This window comes from Balearica regulorum, chromosome Z (genome assembly GCF_011004875.1).
Source record: "Balearica regulorum gibbericeps isolate bBalReg1 chromosome Z, bBalReg1.pri, whole genome shotgun sequence".
Lineage (NCBI taxonomy): Eukaryota > Metazoa > Chordata > Aves > Gruiformes > Gruidae > Balearica > Balearica regulorum.
The window spans coordinates 57189153-57210161 of NC_046220.1; the positions used below are offsets into that span (position 1 = coordinate 57189153).

The 21009-nt window shown below is 38.1% G+C and overlaps 1 protein-coding gene across 9 annotated transcripts in view; it reads right to left on the minus strand.

Annotated features, from left to right (window-relative positions):
* Positions 1 to 21009, minus strand: part of SMARCA2 (SWI/SNF related BAF chromatin remodeling complex subunit ATPase 2) — a 122192-nt gene that overhangs the window by 54710 nt on the left and 46473 nt on the right. For all 9 annotated transcript variants that reach the window (XM_075740925.1, XM_075740916.1, XM_075740917.1 and 6 more), the window contains 11 exons: positions 16908 to 17078; positions 14098 to 14151; positions 12504 to 12634; positions 12251 to 12311; positions 9961 to 10061; positions 9511 to 9658; positions 6039 to 6202; positions 4428 to 4494; positions 3781 to 3891; positions 2016 to 2258; positions 1607 to 1720 (listed from right to left, as the gene is read on the minus strand). In XM_075740925.1, coding sequence (XP_075597040.1) covers positions 1607 to 1720; positions 2016 to 2258; positions 3781 to 3891; positions 4428 to 4494; positions 6039 to 6202; positions 9511 to 9658; positions 9961 to 10061; positions 12251 to 12311; positions 12504 to 12634; positions 14098 to 14151; positions 16908 to 17078 — 1365 coding nt within the window. The remainder of the gene's footprint in view (positions 1 to 1606; positions 1721 to 2015; positions 2259 to 3780; positions 3892 to 4427; positions 4495 to 6038; positions 6203 to 9510; positions 9659 to 9960; positions 10062 to 12250; positions 12312 to 12503; positions 12635 to 14097; positions 14152 to 16907; positions 17079 to 21009) is intronic.

A 21009-nucleotide genomic window follows, 5' to 3' on the forward strand; every position in this document is an offset into this window, starting at 1 on the left:
CTCACAGTGTCAAATTAGCATGACTCTTACCTAGGTTGGCATAGAAATATGCCATTTTCTCAACATCAACTAAAACCACAGCAAATTAGTCAAGTGCTGTATCATCCCCACATTTGGTCTGACTTCTTGTTCAGCTTTGGAAAACTACATTTATTAAAGTGCACACTATCTTTAAATCCAGTAATACAAAGACCTCATACCCCAATTTAATGCATTTTTTACTATTACCCAATTTCCAGATTACAGTCACTATGTTTTTAATAAGTTATGTAAAATAAAACTAGTCATATAATAAAGCCACACTAGTGGCTAGAAATCTTTCAAGTGGCAACTAAAAGAAAAAGCATAAGCTTCCTAATGTTTAATAAATAAAAAGAATAAAAATTATCAGGTTATTTTCTTCTCAGAAAGACAGGAGGATGAATGCATTAAAGAGAAGTCACTATTTCTTCAATGGCTTCTTTATGAAGATTTGTAAGATCAAACGATTAACAAGCTTTGGTCAACAAGTTCAGTTCTCATGGTTGGACTAATTGCTTTTTTTTGTAAACAAGATAATGGAAATAAACACAGTCCTCTGAGTATCAGTGTGTCTACAACTTGTAAATCCTCCTCCTCCAACGCCTATTAATGGATTTATCAAATACAGTGGCTCCAACTGGCAGAAATTTGAAGAGAAAAAGATTTCAGTAATATTTTCAGATGTAAGTATGTTTCATTCTCAAATAAATGCTTCTGAGGATACTGAGAATCTGACATTTGAAGGAGCAGAAAGTCACAACAGTAATAGTGTGCACAACATTATAAAGGTGAGGAAGAAATTTTTAAAAAGCCTCTCCTTTGAGTACTGTCACTAAGCGTCTGTACAGAGCTCTCTGTTCATTCAGCCAGTGTTAGCCCACAACACAACTTAGAAAAATTTCATTTTGGTATGTATGGTTTTAACCTGGTTGACCTTAGCACCAAATTTTCCCTAGCACACCTTCAAATTTACTTTTTTATTTAGTTGTTGTTATTCTGGGAAGGGTGAATGGGAAAAAAGTCATGCAGGATTGCAAAAGAAGACAGGGTGGGATAAGATAAGTTGCCCAGAGATAAAAACAATGATCTTTCAAATCAGAAGATGATTTTGTATTCTGAATTAAAAAGCCACTAGTTAAAGAAAAATTGTGCCATTTCAACAAGACACTTCACACAGGACCAAATTCTGCCTGCTTTATAAAGTCCAGTAGTCCTTCAGGAATTTCAGTGAACTAGCTAAGGGAGCAAAGGTTCTACCTGGTCAAGGAGGATGAAACAGGACAGAATCTAATCCTCAGTGTATGGTTGACTCACTTAAACTTGAAAACAGGTATTACGGAAATAAGTGGCACGTCTTATATGAATGACTACAAAAGGAATTAAAGCTGCTAAGACTGGTGAGGTGCAGAAATGTCAGGTATTCAGGCTTCCTCAGTGGCCAACTTTGCAAAGTTATAAACAAACAAACCACAGCAATAACAGATACTAAAGAAGTCCTCTTCTGTAAAATAAATCTGAAAAAGGAACACTACACAATGCTTTAAAAAAGTATTAAAACCCCTCCACAACTCCTCTCATTGCAAACCTTTTCTGGCAGTTGAGACTCAACCTCTTTCTTCAATCTTCTCAGCAAGAAGGGTCGGAGTACTTTATGGAGACGACGGATGATCAGAATAGTTTCTTCCTCATTTAAGTCCACCTACAGAAGTTTATAAAAGTCACGACAAAACAACTCAGTATATTAGGTAATGTCTTCTCTCACATGAAAGGTTAAGTATGTGCAATAATTACTTGCATGTTACAATCAAACTGACTCTGAGTCAAAAGAGACACCGGTATTAAAATTTTCTGGCATTATAAAAAAGGCGGCTTTTAGTTATGTTAATTCCCTAAGTATCAGGGAGAGTTCAAACACTAATCCTTCTGTAAAAGCTCCTTTCTCTTTTCATCAAAGTGGTTTGTTTCTGATGTTTTAAAAAAAACTGCCACAGTACCCTTTCTCCAGTCATGGCAAATGGAGCGTTGAACCACTGTTCAAAGGTGCTACAGCTCTTGAAAATGGTTGGGAGGAGGAAATTGAGAAGAGCCCAAAGTTCAGGCAATTTGTTCTGCAACGGAGTCCCAGTCAGCAGTATTCGCCTTGGGGCCACATAGTGAGTATTCAAGACCTGAGTCAGCTTGCAGTGGTGGTTCTTCATCCGATGGCCTTCATCTACTATCATGTACTTCCACCGAATCTGCAAGGAAAAGAAGTTGGCAAAGTCAGAGCAGGTCAGACTTAGTCAAATTACTCCCAACAGGTATAGAACAAAAATATTTCAAGCCTGAGACATAAGTAATTCTCATTTATTAAAAAAGCCAAATCAAACATTATCCAAGAACCAGTGCCATTGCAAGCAGCAAAAATAGAAACAAACACTAAGTATGCTGAATCTGATAGGGAATTCTGACTTGAATTGCAACAGCAAACAGTGGATTCCTCCCATATCTGGGAAAGAGATTAGGGTGACAGTTCTTCAAGGCCAGAGTATGGTTCACAGAGGAAGAAAGAAGCCATATAAACTCCAAATAAACCCACCTGCAACAACAACCTTGACAGAAGACAGAAGGATCTTCAGACAAAATAACTATCCTCACAAACAAAAGCAATCCTGAACTTTGTTTTGTTTCAGCTAATCCTATTTTTTTTTAATCAAGAACAAAGCAGCATAATTACAAACATCTCATCTCAGTTACTGCACCTTCAAATAAAGTTTCTATTTCTTGAAGTGAAAGCTTAAATGCAGTCACAGCAGATGTGGAAAGAAAGTTGTTCAAGCTCTCTGTTACCACCTGTACAACAACATGGGCAGTAAACAGATGTGCCACACTGATTATATGACTAGGAAGGCCTCGGTTTGTACTTTCATAGGTGCTAACTAATTCCATTTCCCAGGACAGACTGAATGGCATAGTACTGTCCTTCCTCTCTTTTAGCAAGGGTGGGCAAAAACTAGAGGGGAAGGAAAACTCCACAGTCTCAATCTGTTCTCAAGTGTTCAGAATTATGCGAAGAAAATGCACTGTCTTTGTAATAACAATCTAAATACGCAGTATGTAATAGAATGAAATAAAGCGAAAGTGAACAACAAAGGGACAGTAGGACCATATGGTTTCTCCTTATGGCAAAATACTCTTTAGTTTGCTTTGTGTGTAGATGAAATTGACTTAGGGTACAGTTCCTTTCAAATTAACTCTTTACATTTGAGGCACATGTTGGCAGTTAGTGAGCCTTTAAGAACTGGGCCATATGTAGTAAAGAGTTTGGATACCAAATTAACGATACAGGTAACTATTTAGTCATTTGGGGAAAACTGACCACATAGTTGGAAAGGCTCTACTAAGAGTGAGCTTCAGGGAAGAAAAAGTGGAAAAAAATTAAAGTCAGGACTGCAGATTAGGTTAAATGCCATTGAGCAGAGGGGAGAAAAGTCATGTTTTTCCAAGGACAGGCAGGTATACAGTACTGACAGAACTGTACAAAGGAATTAGTCTCCTGGCAACATTCAGGAAAATCCTGGTGCTTAGAGGGAAAAGAGCAGTGACTGAGAAGTCCAACCATAAACAGAGGAATAGGAAAGTAAATGAAAAGTTTAACTTTTATTGAAGGACAGAACAACAACTCAGGGCTTCCCTATAGAACAAAAATGTGTTTTGTGCTATGCACCATTTGAAGGTGTCTTGAAGGTCTTGCTGTTAAGAGATGACAGTCATTATTACCTTAGCAAGGATGTGTTTGTCCTTTATTATGTACTCGTAAGTAGTTAAAAGAACATTAAATTTTCCACTTCGAAGCTGCGGAACGAGTGAGCGGCGCATTGCAGGTGTACCCTAAAAGAGAGAAAAAAGTGAGTGGTTACTCTTTCTTCTGATGAAGAAAATTTATCATTTTTATGAAAAGCAGACACAGAGCAACCACATGAACTTGTAATCCTACAGTACATCAATGTATTCCATACTTCTTCAGAGTGTTTTACCCAAGTGCTTGCTACACTGTCAAGCTCTGTTTATGGGGCACTGGAAACATGTAGCTAGCGGCCTAGTCTCCTTACAAATTGCTTGGCTGTACCACTGCTACAGTAGCCAAAGAGCAAAGTGTTCATTTATGTATAAAATGTGAAGTAGTTATCATTTGTATTACTCTCATCAGAAGCCTTGCAAAGTGATAATTAACAATTTTATTCTGCATTTCACTATGTGAAAGTAATTACAGTTTATTACAGTCGTCTTAGTACGATTAACTCTCACTGCTTTGTAGCTGATATACATGACTTAAATAGCACACAACTTAGAAATGTATGCAGAGGCAGAGGAAAAGCTGGCTGTCATTCCTTCAACTCTATAATCATATAAAAAGCAAATCAAACCTTGTAAGAGATCTTCACCACGGAAGGAGCCCATTTGTCAAATTCATACGTCCAATTAGATAAAGTCCTATCATGGAGATTATAAAGAAAAAATAATATATTTCAACATTTGCAGGTCAAACTTTATAAATTTTTCCAAGTGGTTACCAACTTTTCAACACATTTCCTGTAATCAATAGCCACAATTAACAGTATATTTTAAAAAATGCACTGTAATAAAATATAAGCATCTCTGAGAGGGGAGTAAACAGAAAAAAGTGTGAAACCCTCTTTCAGCTCATATTCAGAAGCCTCTTTGAAACCAATTCAGAGTAGTATTTTACATGCATCCTTGCATTTTGGAGCATGTTAAGGATAAGAAAGATAACCCTGAACGAAAAATATATTTGTAAGTTCTTTTATACTGCTTATGATCCAAAAACTGACATTACAACTTTTCAAATGTAGCCTCATGAAGTTTGTGTTCTACTCGAGCAGAACCACTCAAGCGCCACCCAGTGTCACTATGCAGGTCTGTTTTTGCACCGTGTTGCTGCTGTTTTTATGACTAACCTAGCTGTTATCGTGATACAGCAGCACAAAATAACCCTGAGGTTTTTTGGTTACTTGCCTTTTTTTTTCTTACTGGACCTGTGATGGCAGCAGTACTAGCTATTACAAAAAGGCAGGGAAAGGCATCTTTCAAAACATATACAAGAAAGAAATTTCAGATCCTATTTGTTAGTCAATCAGTTACTACTACAGCACAGCCAGAAGACAGGATACCTCAAAAGAAATCAAAAGAGATGGCCACAAATAAAATTTATCCCAATCCTACAACACATTTGCACGCTCACCACCATTGGTGGACAAATTATCTAACGAAAAGGCCAGGGAACTTCTGCACATCTATCAAGTCACTTACATACAAAAATAAGCAAACAATCCTCTATATCCTACATCAGTGTTACAACGCCTGACAGTTTTTATTTAAAACACAGCACTTCAAGTCACTAAAAGCCACACCTCATCTTTAGAGAAAGGAAAATGCATGAAAACAAATGTATAAAACAAGCAGCACCTTGGAAAACTAAGGAAAAGTAAAAGGGGTGCAGCACAATAAACAATCATAATCTGGACACCTGATCAAAGTGTGAATATCACTCATCAAGGCTACATCCAGGGCTAGTTATACAGTACTTTGATCATCCAATCTCATTAAAGCATGATTACTTGGTATCCAATGGGGTGCCAGTTGTTTAAAGAATTAAGCACCAGCTTTTTAATATCACAGTTAAAAGTTGAATGGGGAACTCAGACATGTAATATGAAATAAGCATCATCCCCCCTCTTGTGGCTTAAGAGTGAATTACAATAAATTCACTACCCAGTTTTGCCCAAAGAGTGGACAGTGAAAATAATGGAATCAGGTGCTTTAACAGCCTTCTGGTCACCTTTCCAATGCCAGACAATCACCTGGGAAGACATGATGAAAGAAAATACTGAATACACACTCACTGTAATCCCACTGTGCACCTCATCTTGTCATTACATGAAAAACAAATGTATGATCCGAATAAATCAATCTGCAATGCTTAGAACGACAATAGCAGAAAGAGATCCTTTACTTACGAAAGGGGAACAATGATGAGATAGGGGCCATTGAGTCTTTTGTGCTCCATCAGGTAAGTGATGAGTGCAATAGTCTGTATTGTCTTTCCAAGCCCCATCTCATCAGCCAAAATTCCATTCAGATTGTTATTATAGAGTGAAACCATCCATTCCAGTCCCTGGAGCTGAAATCGACAATAACAGTTTCAGTTTTTTAAAACCCACACAAATAATTAACACCAGTGCTACAGAACCAAGGTTCTGACATCTCTGCCTACTTAAATGTTGGATTTCCTATAAGAATACTATATGCATGGGTATCTCTGGCTATCTTAACACCTTCTGTTCCCCAAAAAAACCCCAAACAAGATAAATTTCTGGTAACAGCTACATGGAAATCATCACTCCTCTTCAGCAGAGTACATAATATGAAGTCAGATTTCATACATGGAGGTTTTTTTGTACTGCACACAAAGCAACACAGGCACTCACATGTAAGGTTGATAAACACTTAACATTACAAGAGTTTGTTCTTCAAGTTCAACACTGTCAAATGTTAAACTTTCTGTGTATATTTCATGCCATCTGCCTGTGTCAATTAAAATCTTTCAAAACCAAACCCATCAAGTCCAGGGCAAACCATGTAAGCCTCACACTTGTCAACTGCATCACTGGCATGCTAAAGCTCTTGAGGCACATGTCCATTTACTGTCTGCTGTCCATACCTCCAGGTATCAGAGTAGGCCCCCTAGTGTGTAAAATCCCAGAGCCAGAAGGAAGCCAGAGTACACTAGCTAAGAAATGTCTATATAACGGAGTTTCACACTCCAAGGAGTACTGCTAGAAAGCACTGACTCAGACTACTCCCTTGTCACACATATGTGTTTATCACACTACTCATGCAAGTACAAAGTAAGTTCTTGCTTCTAATACCCAGACTTTTGGTGTGTCTCCTGCATGGAGAGAGAAGTAAATTAAGAGGTCTGAGAAAGGTCAGAGAGGAAACACTACATGCTTGAAGTTACCTTCTGTAGTCCCGGTGAGAGAGTATCCAAAAAAACGTTGCCAATTTACTGGCTTTAGGTACATGCTGATTGATTCATATTCAGGTATTAAATACTCAGGCCACCAAGAATTGATCAGAATTTGTTCTGCAACCACATGTCCCACTTGCAAAGCAGCCTCAGAATTGAGGATAGGAAAACTGTCTTTTCTAATTTCATTGAACTTACCCCAGTATACCAATATGAAGGAAGAGACAATCTGACCAAACTTGACAGTAACAAACATGGAAAAGTAGAAAAAAAGTTGAAAAGGAAGAAGCACGTAAAATCTACAGGACAGGGAAATACAAGGAATGAAGAGGAGAGTAGCAGAACAGTCTCCTTCAGAATAGTCCTGCTAGAACCAAAGCCAAGCCTCAACGCTCCTGACATAAAGCTCCTTAGGCAAGTTGCCTCTTACCTCTGGTGCAATTACTCCATAGAACAGACACCATAAAGAACAAAACTACTTATTCAATTGCTAGTATCACATTGAGCAGCTAAAGGACCTGCTCTAATCGGTAATCCCTGTGAGTGTCTGCGTAACTCCTCAGACTGAATTATTTTGCTTTGTGGCACATACGGAAATTGCACTGCAAAGCATAGATCTGCATAATTTAACAATATTTCTATGTTCCATAAGGAATTACAATTCAGGAAGTAAAGGAATTATCACAGTCTTAATTTCCCATCCACAAGCACTTAAAGCCAATATGGCCATCGAATTAGTATTGTTATACACTATTCATTTAGTACATCATATAAACCTTCCTCGACAATGAATCAGGATTATGCAGTAAAGGCTGCTGACTGCATCTGTTGGCTCCCTGCTTCACTGGGTGCACAAGCTGGACAACGTATTGACAAAGAGCAAAAATAAAGAGGGTGTCATAGCTGAGAAAGCAGCATATTTCTCTGTATGGTTGGCTTCTATCTTGTCTTAGTCACAGTTTTCCTCGATGGTGCCAGAACAGTTATTTATCCTACCATGTTCAAAATCAGTCCCTGAATGATGCGTTTCTTTTTTCTGTTGGAGGGCTCACAGTAAGACACCTAGAAGTGCTAAGGTTTCACAACAGAATTCAAATTGAGATGGAGTTTTGCTATAAACAATAGGATCGTAGGATTATTCAGTATGGAACAGACCTCAGGCAGCCTCTATGCCAATCCCCTGCCCACAGCAGGTCCAGCCTTGGGGTCAAGGCTTTATATGGCCAGCGACTGAAAACCTCCTAGGTAAAACCTGTCAGAGCCCCTGCTCCACAGCAGTGCTGTCCCCTTCTGTACATGCAGTCTGAACCCTCTTGCTTCAGCTCTTGCTCATTGTCTCGTTTTCTCACCATGTCCCACAGTGAGGAGCCCAACATAAAAATACTAAAATGCTTTGAAAAGAGAAGTCTGCTTAACCCTTGAACTTAAATTATTTAAACAAGCAAATGTAATAGATGGCAGTGCTGAGGAGCACAGGAAGCAGAGGCTGTAATCATAATGCTCTGCACACTTAGGAACGGTCTTCCTCCTAGTTCTCTTCAAGCAGAAGCAGATATACATCTAGGTGAGTAAGTATGATTCTTCATTTTATGTAGGTGCAGAAATAGTGTTCTGACTGCAGAAAATATGGAGGTTCTTGGAGTTTCATAGAAAGCTGTACAATAACAGAAATGTTGAAAACATGTACCAGCGACATTTTCAATTATAGAATCATAGAATCATAGAATGGTTTGGGTTGGAAAGGACCTCAAAGATCATCTAGTTCCAACCCCTCTGCTGTGGGCAGGGACACCCTCCACTAGACCACGTTGCCCAAAGACTCATCCAAGCTGGTCTTAAACACTTCCAGGGATGGGGCCTCCACAACCATTCTGGGCAACCTGTTCCAGTGCCTCACCACTCTAACAGTAAAGAATTTCTTCCTAACATCTAATGAGTCATACATGAATCTAGCTTATGTCAGAATACAGAAGTTCCTAGTTACTAAATCCACTGAATATCTGTAAAGAATACATCAACCTCCTTAGTAAAACATTTTTCTTGTTTCCAAATTTTATCTGTCACTTAACTGAAATATTAGGATCTTAGTTAAAAATTAAAATCTTAAACTTTTAAATATTGGAAGAGGAAAAAATATTGTTAACGCACCACAAATGAAAAAAGTAACTATAACTGAAATTTCAGGTCAATGAGAAGGACAGCAAAACCAAAATATTATCGGTCTGCAATAAAATAAGAAGTTACAGGTATATGCAAAAAGTTGTTACTATTCTTCAAGCAGTATGTATGAAACATTATATGTGACAGGTGTTGTCATTGCTTTGTCCAAATTCCCAAATTTTAACCTACTAGAGAGCTTCTATTTCTTAACAAATTTTCAGTTTGCTATTTGAAATGCCACATTGAAATGTCAAGCTTATTACCAGTTTACGTATTGTAACATTTTAATGATTTCTTACCTGATAATGTTTTAGTGTGCCATTAATAAGAAGAGAAGACTGCTTTTCCACCCTTTCTGTGATTGCATGAGCAACAGTGTAGTAGGACTGAGACCCTCTAGCACTATATTGCATGCTATATTCATCATCCACATCTTGTTTGGCTGTCCTGGAAATCAGAAAAAGAACTAAAGTGAATTTCCACAAACAAACAGGTTTTTTGACCATAGCTCACATATGTATGTTTAAAGAAACAGTGCAAATCCCCAACTGTGGTTGGTAGACCAAAGGGCGCAAGCTACTTTATGAACAGTACACAATTAATACCAAATGACCATGTTCCTCTCCTGCAGATGTTCAAGCTGGAGAAGCTACCACAACTCACTGTAAGCTAGAGCAAGCTACTTTTGGGAAATACTGCTGTCAGAAATCACAATTCCTAACAAAAGCCAGCATGTAAATAACACTCACTCAATGATTTGCTTTGCATCTTTCTCAGAAACTTCCTCACTGTTAGGATCCAGAAGTATCTTATCATCTGATTCTAACTTGCTTGATTCTTCATCATCATCCTACAGAATACAGAAAAAGAATAAGGGTGCTGGGAAGTTGAACATCTACCTAAGTCATACTTTCAACTGGCATTCACATATTGGTATCTTTCATTAGTCAGTGCTTTATGACAGAAATCTGAATCACAAAGTTCAACTTATACCTGTTCTGCAATAGAATTGCACCGCAGCATAACAAGACAACAGTTTTTGACATACATTAACCAACAGAAAGTCACAATACTTTGAAATAAGAAGTAGTTGTCCCCTTTAATGATCTTACTTTTAAAAGCCTTACTCTGTCTACCATACTTATGGAGAGGATTGCAATACCATGTACATGTTTATATCAAATTCCAGATGTATAATGATTTAATAAAGCTTAAAAAGCTGCCAAAAACTGCTGGTTTAGACTTCTAGTTTCTTAACTTTTTAAAAACAGACCACATTTTTACTCTTTTTAAAAAACTTGTGTTCCGGCTACAGTTGCAACAGATAACTAACAACTTAAAATCTCACTAATGAAGCTGAACAAAACACTTCTTTGAGTTCCGCAAGTGTATTCTCCTAAGAATTATTTCCCCAGCTCCAAACAACACTGCTGGTAAAGAGTCTGTGCTCAAAATGTGGGCACATCTCTTAAAACATTCCTCCTAGAATACGACAGGTATCAAGCCCTCCTCTCCTATGTTAATACTGAGACTCTTGTAGAATTACACTAGCAGTAATTAGTCCTACAAAGGCATGTACCTTAACATCATACAGTCCTGTCAATTTCAGTGGTTATTTGGTCTAGTATTGTAAAGACTGCTAGACTTAGGAGATCTGGTTTCTATGTGTAGTTCTGCTACTACTGGTTTCTATGCGTAGTTCTGCTACTAGCCGATTGATTGAACATGGTCATACATGATTGAACATGAACCTTAGTCTTCCTCTCCCTTATAAACTATTTGTCTGAAAAATGCTATGCAAGTATCGGTATTGATTATTCATAGTCTAATATTATGACTCTGCAAGATTGGGATCTTTGTGTGTGTTGATTTTCAGTTTAAGACTCTTTTTAGAATTTTTGTAATAAAAGTATTTAAATCACCATTGAAGTACTGAATCAAATAAGCCTACCCTGAACAGTCTGAACCTAAATCCCAGTCTGAACCTAATCCCTAACTTTTTGTCCTGGTTTCAGCTGAGAGAATTGATTTTCTTCGTAGTAGCTAGTGTGGGGATACGTTTTGGATTTGTGCTGGAGACAGCATTGATAATATAGAGATGTTTTTGTTCTATGGACTTATTGTTGAGCAGTGTTTACACGGGGCCAAGGCCTTTTCTGCTTCTTGCACTGCCCTGCCAGCGGGATGGCTGGGGGTGCACAAGAAGTTGGGAGGAGACACAGACAGGACAGGTGACCCAAACTGACCAAAGGGGTATTCCATACTATATGACATCATGCTCAGTTTATAAGGAGCTTGGGGGAAGAGGGGGGGGGCAGCAGCACGTTCAGAATGATGGCGTTTGTCTTCCCAAGTAACTGTTACACGTGACAGAGCCCTGCTTTCCTGGAGATGGCTGAACACCTGCCTGCCCATGGGAAGTGGTGAATGAATTGGTTGCTTTGCTTTGCTTCTGCACGCGGCTTTTGCTTTACCTATTAAACTGTCTTTATCTCAACCCACGAGTTTTCTCACTTTAACTCTTCCAATTCTCTCCCCCATCCCAATGGGGAGGGAGTGAACGAGTGGCTGCGTGGTGCTCAGCTGCCGGCTGGGGTAAAACCACGACACTTTTTAATAAACATTATATAAATAATAACTGTGCTAGTCAGAATTGCTAATAAAACCTCCAATGCATAAACATTAAAGATGTTAACTTCATTCAGCACAAAGGCACAATACAGCCTTTTCTGACATGCATTTTAAAACAGGAACCTGCTTATAGTCTCTGGTTCATGATTATTAATGGTCAGAGTGAAATATTTACTCTTCCTAAGCTTGATTACCAGTTAGACATTTACAGCATATATAAAGGGCAACCACTATGAACTGAAAGGAATTATAAAACCATTTGCTTTTCCTGTTTGCATTATTCTTAGAACACCTACACATCTGTTATCACTTTCCCTTCCTTATGAAAAAGAGGAAAATATCACATGGAATAAGTACTAGTTTTTAATTGTATTACTTGTCACACAGTATTTTTTTTAAGACACATACCTCCTCCTCATATTCAGAGCCACTTTCATCTTCACTGTCTGACCTGGGAGCAACTTCATAGCTGTACAAAGATGGCAGAAAGATTAGGAATTACAGACAACAAGAGGAGAGATTAGGTTCAATACATCTCCTACTCCACTTACACATAATAAATTAAAAAAATAGAGTAGGTAAAAAAGAATAACTAAGAAAAGCCCATGAAAAATATCAATGCAAACAGAAGCAGCAGCACACTTGCATGCTAACTACTTACCCAGGGTTCATTTCCAGCCAAGCATCCAGCTGACTTGCTTTTGGTGCTTCTGGCCCAAGAAGAACTTTGCCTGTTTCAGTGTGAGTCACTTTGACTGGAAGGTCACTCATCTGACTGCTCTCATCTATGGGCTAAAAATTCAAATGAAATTTTATACCATAAGGCAGCTGAATTTCATACTTGTCATACATAATAAAAAGAACTAATAGTACCTTCAAAATTCCAGATCTGAGCAAGCAGTGAAGTTTTGTTATTAGAAGCACAACTTCCCACATGGCTATCAAGCAAAAAATGAGTCACAGTATTTCTGCATCTAACATACTCTATGTAACATCCACAAATATATCACAGTATTCAAAACAAAAGCAGCGTAGAAAAGAAAACCCTGTTGGCTTCTGTGAAACAAGGCACAAGGTATGTATGCTTACAGGCATTTAATCCTGTTATTTATAGCAATGAACATCTGTAACAGGAAAACATATATTGACCTTATGAGCTTTACTATTACATGAAGTAACAATTTAGCTAATTTTTTAAGTAAAGAAGGCCTATTTTAAAGATTCACTATCCTGACTTCTTCAGTTAAGCTGATAAAGCACCTGCAGTAACAAAACCTTTTACTTATTCTGGTACTCTAACAAAACCAGAATAGTGTAATTACTTTTTCTTTTATTTCTTTGCCCTGTTTAATCACAGATTTTCTACTTGAAAAGCTTTTTGCCTTCTACTGCTGCTTCTACTGAAGAATCTTTTCCATATATATATATGAATGAACAAGAAAAAATAATTGTGAACAGTTATAAATGCAGTGACTGACAGAATATAAAACTTACCCCATTTCCATTAAGTACTGAAGTTATGGGAATGTTATGTGCATTTTCCTTGTGCAACCATATTAAAGGATTTTGCTATAACTTTTTAACTACATCAACAAAAATATCACTCACTAGTATAACAAAGACCAAAAGCAAAACAATAAATACAATTCTAAAGTCTTTATGTAAAAATAAAATTGAATAGAAAAATGGCATTAATAGAATAGCTTTTAATGAGGTAGCATATACTCTGCTACTGAATGAAGAATATTATTCAAAGAATGACACAGAAAAATTACTCATTTCCTTTTGCTTCTGAGGAAGAAAGAACTTTCACATGTCTTAAGCCATCATAATACTATGGTCTATCCTGTGTCTGAAAGGTAATTACAAGCAATGTCAACAGTGTATTCTATAAAAATGAGAAGAAAGAATATATTATGTTTACAACCTCATTTTAGAAAGTAAATTATGTCTACACACAGACTGCAAGAAAAACATTTACTTTTAAGCATATAACAAAGCTGAAGCTGAGAGGGATTCTTCAACATACTCAGTGATAGATTCTATATATTTTTCTTCTAGTCTTCAGCTTTCTGAAGAGAAACAGCTAGCATAAATGTTAATCTAGATAATTTTTATTCCTGGTTATAAACAACAGCTCTTCTTAGAACATTTGTGGTCATGATTTTTTTTTAAAGCTATAGCAATGGCACACAGAACAATCACTGGAGAGTTTAAAAAAAACCAACAAAAAAAACTCCTTATAAAATTCATACCTCTCCATCAGGACCAAGACCAGATGCCATTCCTTCTGCGTTTTCTTCAGCCTTCTACAGCAAATGAAGAAGTGAAAAATATCACGGTCAGATTACAATTATAGAGAGAATACTTTATATGATGTAAGCATTTTGGACCATGAATATGTTTCAGTCTATTTCTGAATAGCCTGGGATGACCATAATTTAAGGTGTGGGTGGATAGAGATAGGCACAGAGTTCCTACCACATACACAAACCATTTACTAGTATGAATAGGGTACCTAAAACATCTGTAGTCACTATAAAAAATCTGCATCTAAGAAGAGCTGGCTTACTGAATTTCTGGTCCAGACCTAGAGTTCAGTCACTTACAGACTGTGCTAATACAAATAACATAGGAATTAATTTTCATGTGCTTTACTATTTATTTCCTTTAAAGTGCTTCAATCTCAGTTTTGGAGGTGTCACTAGACATCACAGATTGTATATTCATGCAGCACTTTTGCTTTGGGTATGTACACAAGTTTTTTTGGTCTAACAACTAACTAGAAAGGGTATTTTGAGAGTTCTTGACACTGTATCTCAATTAAGTCTAGACTGCAATTGTATCAGTGCTGTCCACTGTGCAAAGATCAGATCCTGCTGTGAGCGCACAAACATTTACAACCTATAGTTAAAAACAATTTTGGAAAGCAGAAACACATGTTACAAACGAGATAAATGTAAATAATGACAGATATCTTGCACTTGTATTTTAGGCTATGCAAAGATGTCTTTAATCTTGACAATTTAATCCTTGACAAGGAAATACCAATTTTATAAAAGTAGGAAGTTACATTTCCTTCATTCTCCATATAACGACAGGAAAACCTCCTACGGATAAAGGTGAAAGGTTGCACAGCAAGTTAAACTGGCCTATCAGATGAAAATTTAATCTGGAGTGTTTGGGGTTTTTTTAATCCATGACTCCAGCAAGGATGTGGGACACTAGCTGAACAGGAGGCTGCAGACAGAAGACAAATACAGGAATGTGAAAAAAGCAGAGAGAGAAAATCTACCATAAAGATTCCCCAAACTGTACCCCAGAGAAAAAATGGACTAATCCCAAATTTTATTCCTGTGAGAATAGAGGGCTCACATGGATATTAAATAATATAAGCCTGGCAAAGACGAGAAGTACTTCTTCACCTTCTACCTCCTCATTGCCATTTCTAGGAGAAAAATCCTAAGAACTCTCTTCTCTCATTTCTCTGGAAGTACAAAGCATTTAACTACAGGTGTTAGTAGATTAAACTGTGTTTTACATGGATTACAAAACATAAAAGGGTAAGTATTAAAAGTGTATGACTCGGAAAAAGACACAGTGCCCACTAAGTTCAATGAGTGCTGCACCTGTGCAACAATGATAGAATTACAAATTAAACCAAAGGGTAGTATTATGTGCACCCCTGTATTCTTGACAGATGAGCAAAAGCTTGGTGGAAAGAACTTAATTACAAACAAAAAGCTGCAGATGATCAAGACAGAGCTGAGATTTTTTTTCTGCTAATCCTCCTTTAGGTTTCAGGATGGGATATTTATAAGCACTGAATATTTATGGAGCATATTTCCTTTCTACTTCAGTGACAGAAAATTATGTCTTTATGACATGGCCAGAAGATACTCTGTACCTCACATGTACTCGAGCTAAATTGACATAGAAATAAAACCGTATCATAGATGTGGATTGTTGAAGAAATTAATATTTTTCATTAGAGCAGTGCATTTACTCCACATACTAGCTCATTACGGATTATTTCTACTGTGAATTCCATACAATAAATCAGGTCTGTTCTCACTGGTAATACAGGTCAAGAACCACGTGTAAGTTACACCTTAACTTTGTAGGCAGAGGATTGTTCATATGTTAAGAACATACGCTCAACAAAAAGCACAGAGGTTTTGGAGAGGGACAGGAGAAAACATGGAGCATTTTTAGGCCATTTATCTCTGAAATTGGAATTTTTTATATGCTGGTATTTATTACCATATTTAGAGTGCTGCTTGTAAACCATGTAAATATAATGGTAATATTTGTATCAGTAATTAGTAGCAAAGCAGGCATGGAAATGGATTATAAAAATCCTCTTATCTATCCTGCAAGAGATGAAATGTACTCGGAGCTCACAAAAATGACAAATAATGTCTTAGTGATTATTTCACACACAGAATTATTTTTTCAAAAATAGCACTGTTCAGTTTCCACAACTAGTCTCTCTCACAGGGTAAAGTATTTCATATAAAGAAAGGTAATTTTGAAAAGATTCAATTAAATGTTAAGAATGCACAACGAACAGTACTACAGGAAGAATATCCATTTACTACAGTAAACCTACCCAAGTTCTTCCTCTCTAGTCATTTCCAATGGTACTACAAAATGGACTGAGCCAAGTGTAAAATGTGGAGGTCTAAAAAAGTTACCCTATATGAAAAAGCTGCACAAACCAAGCTTTTCCCATCTTCTTATAACATAAAATGTATTCTGGTTCCACTGGATCCTTTTTGGGTACTTTAAGCCTAATTTACATGTCTGCCTGTAGAAAGTGTATTAGCAAATGAAAATTAACAGCCCACAATTTTCTAATCCTGCCTCCTCCTCACCTTCTTTGGAATTAATGACAGCAAATTTCTTATATATTTCATGGAAAGAGATGAGTTAAGAATTTGGCAGTGTAGATGATTTTAGATATTCTGGTATGTGTATGACAATTAGGTATCACTACATTTATCAACACTAAAATTGGATTTGAAGAAGAGATGGCCTAAAAATACCAGCTGTAACTACTTGCCTTCTTTCTTCTCCTTCTCTTCTTCTTCTCTTTGGCAGCTTGTGCCTGTTTATGCTCCCATACCAGGTTAGTCAAGTTAGCCACATACTCATCTGTCTGCTGCAATAGGTAGGCCAGGCGTCTATCTTTCTTCTGGTCAATCAGCTTACGGTAGCCTTCTTCATCTTCAGCCTAGCAATACAAAATAGACATCAGCCATGACAGAAATGCTTCCAAAGAAACACCAACCAACTCGTATGTCAACGACCATGTTTTATCTTAGGTCATTATGATCTGCGTAGGGGGACAAATAGATGGGTAAAGAACTCGTTGGATGATCAGGCCCAAAGGGCCATACATTTGTGTTAATGGGTCACAGAATCCTAGAAACATAGCATCACAGAATGGTTTGAGTTGGAAGGGACCTTAAAGACCATCGAGTTCCAACCCCCCTGCCATGGGGGACACCCTCCACTAGATCAGATTGCCCAAAGCCTCATCCAACCTGGCCTTGAACACTTCCAGGGATGAAGCATCAACAACCTTTTTGGGCGACCTGTTCCAGTGCCACACCACCCTCATGGTAAAGAATTTCTTCTGAACTTCTAATCTAAATCTACCTTCTTTCAGTTTAAAACCATTACCCCTCATCCTATCACTACACTCCCTGATAAAGAGTCCCTCCCCATCTTTGCTGTAGGCTCCCTTCAGGTACTGGAAGGTCTACCTGCAGCCGCCTTTTCTCCAGGCTGAACAAGCCCAACTCTCTCAGCCTGTCTTCACAGGACAGGTGCTCCAGCCCTCTGATCAGCTTCATGGCCGCCTTCTACACCTGCTCATGTCCTTCTTGTACCGGGGACCCCAGAGCTGGACGCAGTACTCCAGGTGGGGTCTCACCAGAGTGGAGTAGAGCGGGAGAATCACCTCCCTTGACCTGCTGGTCACGCTTCTTTTGATGCAGCGCAGGATGTGACTGGCTTTCTGGGCTGCAAGTGCACATTGCTGGCTCATGTCCAGCTTCTCAGCCACCAATTTTATATATATAATATTTTATAACCCCCCAAGACCTTCTCTGCAGGGCTGCAGAGGATCTTACTCTATCCAGAGACAGTAAGAAGAGGGATACCACAGGGTCTATCCCGCAGCATGTTGTGTTTAACATTTCTATCAGTGACCCAGAGGAAGGTATGGAGAGCACTCTAATCAAGTTTGCAGATGACATGTAACTGGGAGATACCAGTCAATATGCTTGAGGACCAGGCTGCACTTCAGAAGGACCTGAACAGGCAGAGAAGTTGTGTCATTTCTGACCTTACAGATTTTCAAGGCATGACTGAAAAAAGCCTTAAGCAACCTGCTTTGAACTTGATGTTGGTACTGCTTGGGGAAAGTGGTTGAACTAGAGAGCTCCCTGTCAGCCTGACTGACTCTGGGATTCAGTGGCTCTATGATTCTAAGTATTTCCTGCTCTCATGGACTAGTGACTAGAAAAAACTGCAGCAGTTATGACAGGTAAGGGGAAAAAAAAATCATTTAACATCACATCGAACAGATTAAAAATTCCCAAAACAGAGATGCTTGGTAAGTCTCCTACAGAGACGATTTTTCAAACACATGAAGTGCAGGTAGCCCATAACCAGAGGAAGAATATGGGAGCTGGATGTGAGCTTGCATTTAGTCTTTTTTCCAGTATGAATACTGGAAAATACTGGAATCTTTTTCTTTTACCTGTTAGAAGAAAATCTTCTTTTGGGCAGATTACCTATCACCTTTCACCTATAACCTGGTGTTATTTCATCTTTGATACAGGTCACTATCAGAGACAGGATTCACCAGGTAAACCGTATCTCTGAATCATTCTGGCACCTTCTGCATCCTTATAAGTGTGTTGTTAGGGGTAAGACATATCAGGAAGCATTATTTTCATGTGCTTCACATATATCATGTGAAGATATAATGCAGCATTTGAGTATGTCAGAAAAATACAAGGAAAGCAACAGACACGCCTTTGTCAATTTTGGCTCAAACAACTATAAATAAAGGAAGTATACAATGCCTTATAAAAACTAAACACGACTAAGAAATATTTTAAAGATGATTACTTTAAAAGACAGCACTCTGGGAGACACACAAAAATTTCCTGCCTTGCTGGAGAGACACCAGAACTGCAGAAAATGGCAAGAACAGCTGTAATGTTCAAATTGAGCTTCTAAAATTCCTTGTAAAATTCAGTTGTAATGTTCAAGCCATCAGAACTACAACACTCAAAACCTAAGTTTTTAGAATTATTATTATGGTCATCATATCATTATTATTACACAGTCACTGTAATATAGCCAAATATATTTGGTTTGTGTGGCAACGTTTTGGCAGTGGGGTGGCTCTGGCTTCTGTGAGAAGCTGCCAGAAGCTTCCCCTATGTCCGATAAAGCCAATGCCAGCTGGCTCCAAGACAGACCCGCCACTGGCCAAGGCCGAGCCCATCAGTGACAGTGGTAGGCACCTCTGTGATAACATATTTAAGAAGGAAAAAAACCCCTAGCGGTAGCTTTTGCAGCCAGAGAGAGACATGAGAAGATGTGAGAAACTTTGTAGACACCCAGGTCAGTGAAGAAGGAGGGGGAGGAGATGCTCCAGGCGCTGGAGCAGAGATCCCCCTGCAGCCCATGGTGAAGACCATGGTGAGGCAGGCTGTCCCCCTGCAGCCCATGGAGGACCCTGCACCAGAGCAGGTGGAAGCACCTGAAGGAGGCTGTGACCCTGTGGGAAGCCCACACTGGAGCAGAACCTGTGGCCCCATGGAGAGAGAAGCCCACGCCAGAGCAGGTTTGCTGGCAGGACTTGTGACCCCATGGGGGACCCACGCTGGAGCAGTCTGTTCCTGAAGGTCTGCACCCCGTGGAAGGGACCCTATCTACTCCCCCCACAGCAGCACATACTTCCTTTATACATTCCAGTTTGTCTTGACAGTACCTTTTTAAACCATACCCATGCCCCTTCCTGCATGTGATATATACTAGTATTAACGAGCTGTGACACAATCACAATTTCTAATCACAGTCAGTGAAGGACAATCTGTGAATTAATTCAACATTCCTGAAAAGATATGCAAACAGTTTTAGACACAGCACTTTTTCCTAGAACACATCAAGCGTTCGAGAGGAAGAGATGTTTATAAAAAACCCTGGTATATATCTTCAAATTCAAAATTTATCACAACTGGAGTAAAATTAATAGGCAAAATAACCCCACTAAATACGCAAAATAACCCCACCAACACACACAGTTTGCTTTTGCAGAAGGACTTAATTGACCAATAGGGGCAAAGACTTCTGAGTGCACAGACCCAAACTGAAAATGCCTATGACGTGCTGTATCTATGGTAAGAGCTTAACCACAGCCTTGGTGAAGAGTCTTAGAAGAAAACAGTGATATTCTGGAAGCATTGGTATCCCCTGCCATTTCTGGACATTCAAATCTACTTCATATTTTTCAGCAGTGGATATCTTTATTATTTATGATACTATATGTTAGACTGGCATAAGCTCAACCTCACGATGTACAAAAATATTTCTAAAATATCAAGATTATCTTTTTTTTTATTAGCTCTTTTTTCTCTAAGAATTAACATTTTTACAAGCTTGGTTAGATAGACTGCTGGCAATTATCTCTAATTATAAAAAAGCTCCTTAATGCTGATTACTATGTAATTTGAAGAAATGCTCTAGGGCCCAAACATTTGTTATTCTCTTATGCAAGTCCTTCATTTACATTTTACATACACTTTTATTTCTATATTTTTATCATTTTTATATTTAATTATTTCTGCATTTCATTTTGTGTTTTTTAAAACCAAACTGTTCAGTCCTTATTCATGCTGGGAATAGATTCTGGACAGGGACTAGGGTTTTGCATTACATCTGCACCAATATTAGATACTTACTGTTTTTTACCAGCATGTTTCAAAGCAAGCGTGTCAATTCCCATTCAATTCTATGTTGGCAAAGTGTTAATAAAGTGTTAAACAAGAGCTAACCAATGTCTTGAAGAAATTTTTCCAACCCCAGTTGCTACTTGTGCATATGCATTAATCTGTCTACACTTTAAATTCCAGAATTAGTTA